Below are 1,945 nucleotides of genomic sequence, written 5' to 3'. Positions count from 1 at the left end.
ATGCAGCAAAGCAATTCTAGCCTCATTGCGATTTGCATAAAGACCATCCAAAATATCGCAAGCCTGTTTTGCAGATTTTGCTGAACAAATGTGAGGAACAATGGTGCGCTTCACAGACAACGCAATCAATGCATGAGCCGCGCATCCTTTACATCCCAACAAGCTTGTTCTGCCGTAGGCAAAACAACTCTAATAGCAGCAATTCTTGCAACAAGACCTGCAACATCGCCTACATCCTCAGAACCAGGATGTACATCAATTTCTGCACAATATTCTAGACGCCCTTTGACACAAGAACATGTTGCATCATGTAAGTCCACATAGGGTAATTGTCCCCATCCAATCTGTCCTTACCAGCAAACATCTTGAACACATCTGTGTTGTGGTCAGCCATGGTAAATGCTGCACCTAATGTGAAAACTGTCCGAAAAGAGGAGAAACAAAGCGGGAACAACACGTGCTATATAGCACAAACTGTAGAAGACTGTAAGGCACCTGTTATGCAAAAAATGGCACTGACAAAAATTTTGCACAAAATGACGAAATAGCCTGTGTAGTACTGCCTGTAGGGGAAACAGAGGCCTGAAAATTTGTCGACCTGCAAACGCTTGCCAAAGCTCACGGAAATCGGAGAAAATGAGCAAGCGTGTGCTGGAGCTGCTGGTGACTAAGCTCGGGAGGACGCAACCTGCTCTGATAACAATTGTTGGAATTAGGGTTGCAGGAAAAACATACACAGCTTGGAGAAGACGAAGGAAGCTCAAGGCACACAATAGAGAGTGTGTTACTTAGTGTGCAATGGAAAGATAGATAGCCCTAGAGTGATGGGCATATATACAATGCACAGGGGAAAATACCTCCTAAAGAGGAAAAAAATGCCCCGACAGTCCTAGTGTGTTCACACATATCACTACCACATGTATATGGTAACAGATATGAGTTTATAGAGCCAAAAATGAGCTCTTTTGGATATCTACGAAAGGAGGTACTGCAGTTCCAAATCAGGGCGCTAGTGCAGTGCCATGCTGTTTCCACTGCATGTTCGAGGCTTTGAAGCCACTTATTAGGGTTTCCCCTCTTCATATAATCACTTGCACTTGGCTAATGAAGTTCTCAAGCTCCCATGAAATGGTCACAATGAAGAATTGAAGCATAAATCTAGGTGATAATCCATTGGCCTCGGCTAGCTATTTGCATAGCAACATTTACATTGTAAGAAAAAACAAATAATAATTATTAGGCAGGTATTGAACTTGCACAACTCTGATGTTCTTGTTCTCCCATTGCTCGGTGACCCAAGTTTGGAGATTTTCCAAGGAAGGTCTTGCCCCATGGCATAGGCCAATAATCACCTGGTCCTAAAGCTGAGAATGCCAAGCTTCTAACTCCTTCATAGGTATAGCGACCCTCTCCTTTACCTGTGTCTTCATCTGAGTCGACTTCTTCAGAAGCACAAGGCTAACATGCCTATTAGCTTCTCGATGTAGGGGAAAGACCTTAGGCTCTTTTACTTCTCTATGAGTAGGTGAGGACTGTTTAGCAATATTGTTGATTTTATTTACCTCATATTTTGAGAAGAAAATACCCTGACCAAAGTTAGTGTTCAAAGGACAGGAGGTTTACCTTGTTCTTGAAGAAGAGTTGAAGAGTGAGCAGGAGGATGAGCAGGCATTTGACCCATGGCAAGTTGAACCGGTGAGAAAATATTGCCTACAGTAACACCTCCAGTCGGAACCGAGTTGGGGGACTTGCATGGCATCCTTTGCTACATAGGAAGGTCCACCACTCACAACAGGGAATGGTGGATAAGTAGTTGAGGTTCCTCCAGGATTAAGAGAGACGGTATGCATCGATAGCCTATTCTGAAACAAAGGGTTAGGGACAAAATTTATAAGGGCATTACCTCCAAAGCCTAATAGCCTGAGTGAGGGCGAAACCGATTGAG

At 43.7% G+C, this 1,945-nt stretch overlaps 1 protein-coding gene across 1 annotated transcript; it reads right to left on the bottom strand.

Moving 5' to 3' along the window:
• Positions 1 to 1,236: 1,236 nt before the first annotated feature.
• On the bottom strand, positions 1,237 to 1,681 carry LOC147429712 (uncharacterized). Its single transcript, XM_086495569.1, has 2 exons — positions 1,624 to 1,681; positions 1,237 to 1,442 (listed from the first exon to the last, which is right to left on the bottom strand). The coding sequence occupies exons 1-2, from the start codon at positions 1,679 to 1,681 to the stop codon at positions 1,237 to 1,239; spliced, it is 264 nt and encodes an 87-aa protein (XP_086351695.1).
• Between the last annotated feature and the right edge of the window lie 264 nt (positions 1,682 to 1,945).

Source organism: Adiantum capillus-veneris, chromosome 22, assembly GCF_014529385.1.
Source record: "Adiantum capillus-veneris isolate H3 chromosome 22, ASM1452938v2, whole genome shotgun sequence".
Lineage (NCBI taxonomy): Eukaryota > Viridiplantae > Streptophyta > Polypodiopsida > Polypodiales > Pteridaceae > Adiantum > Adiantum capillus-veneris.
This window is presented reverse-complemented; position numbering and strand designations above follow the sequence as displayed.

Coding starts and splice junctions, on each gene's coding strand:
- LOC147429712 (XM_086495569.1), bottom strand. CDS start 1,681: ATGGGTCAAATGCCTGCTCATCCTCCTGCTCACTCTTCAACTCTTCTT. Junction 1,443..1,623: donor AACTCTTCTTCAAGAACAAG/GTAAACCTCCTG, acceptor GTGCTTCTGAAG/AAGTCGACTCAGATGAAGAC.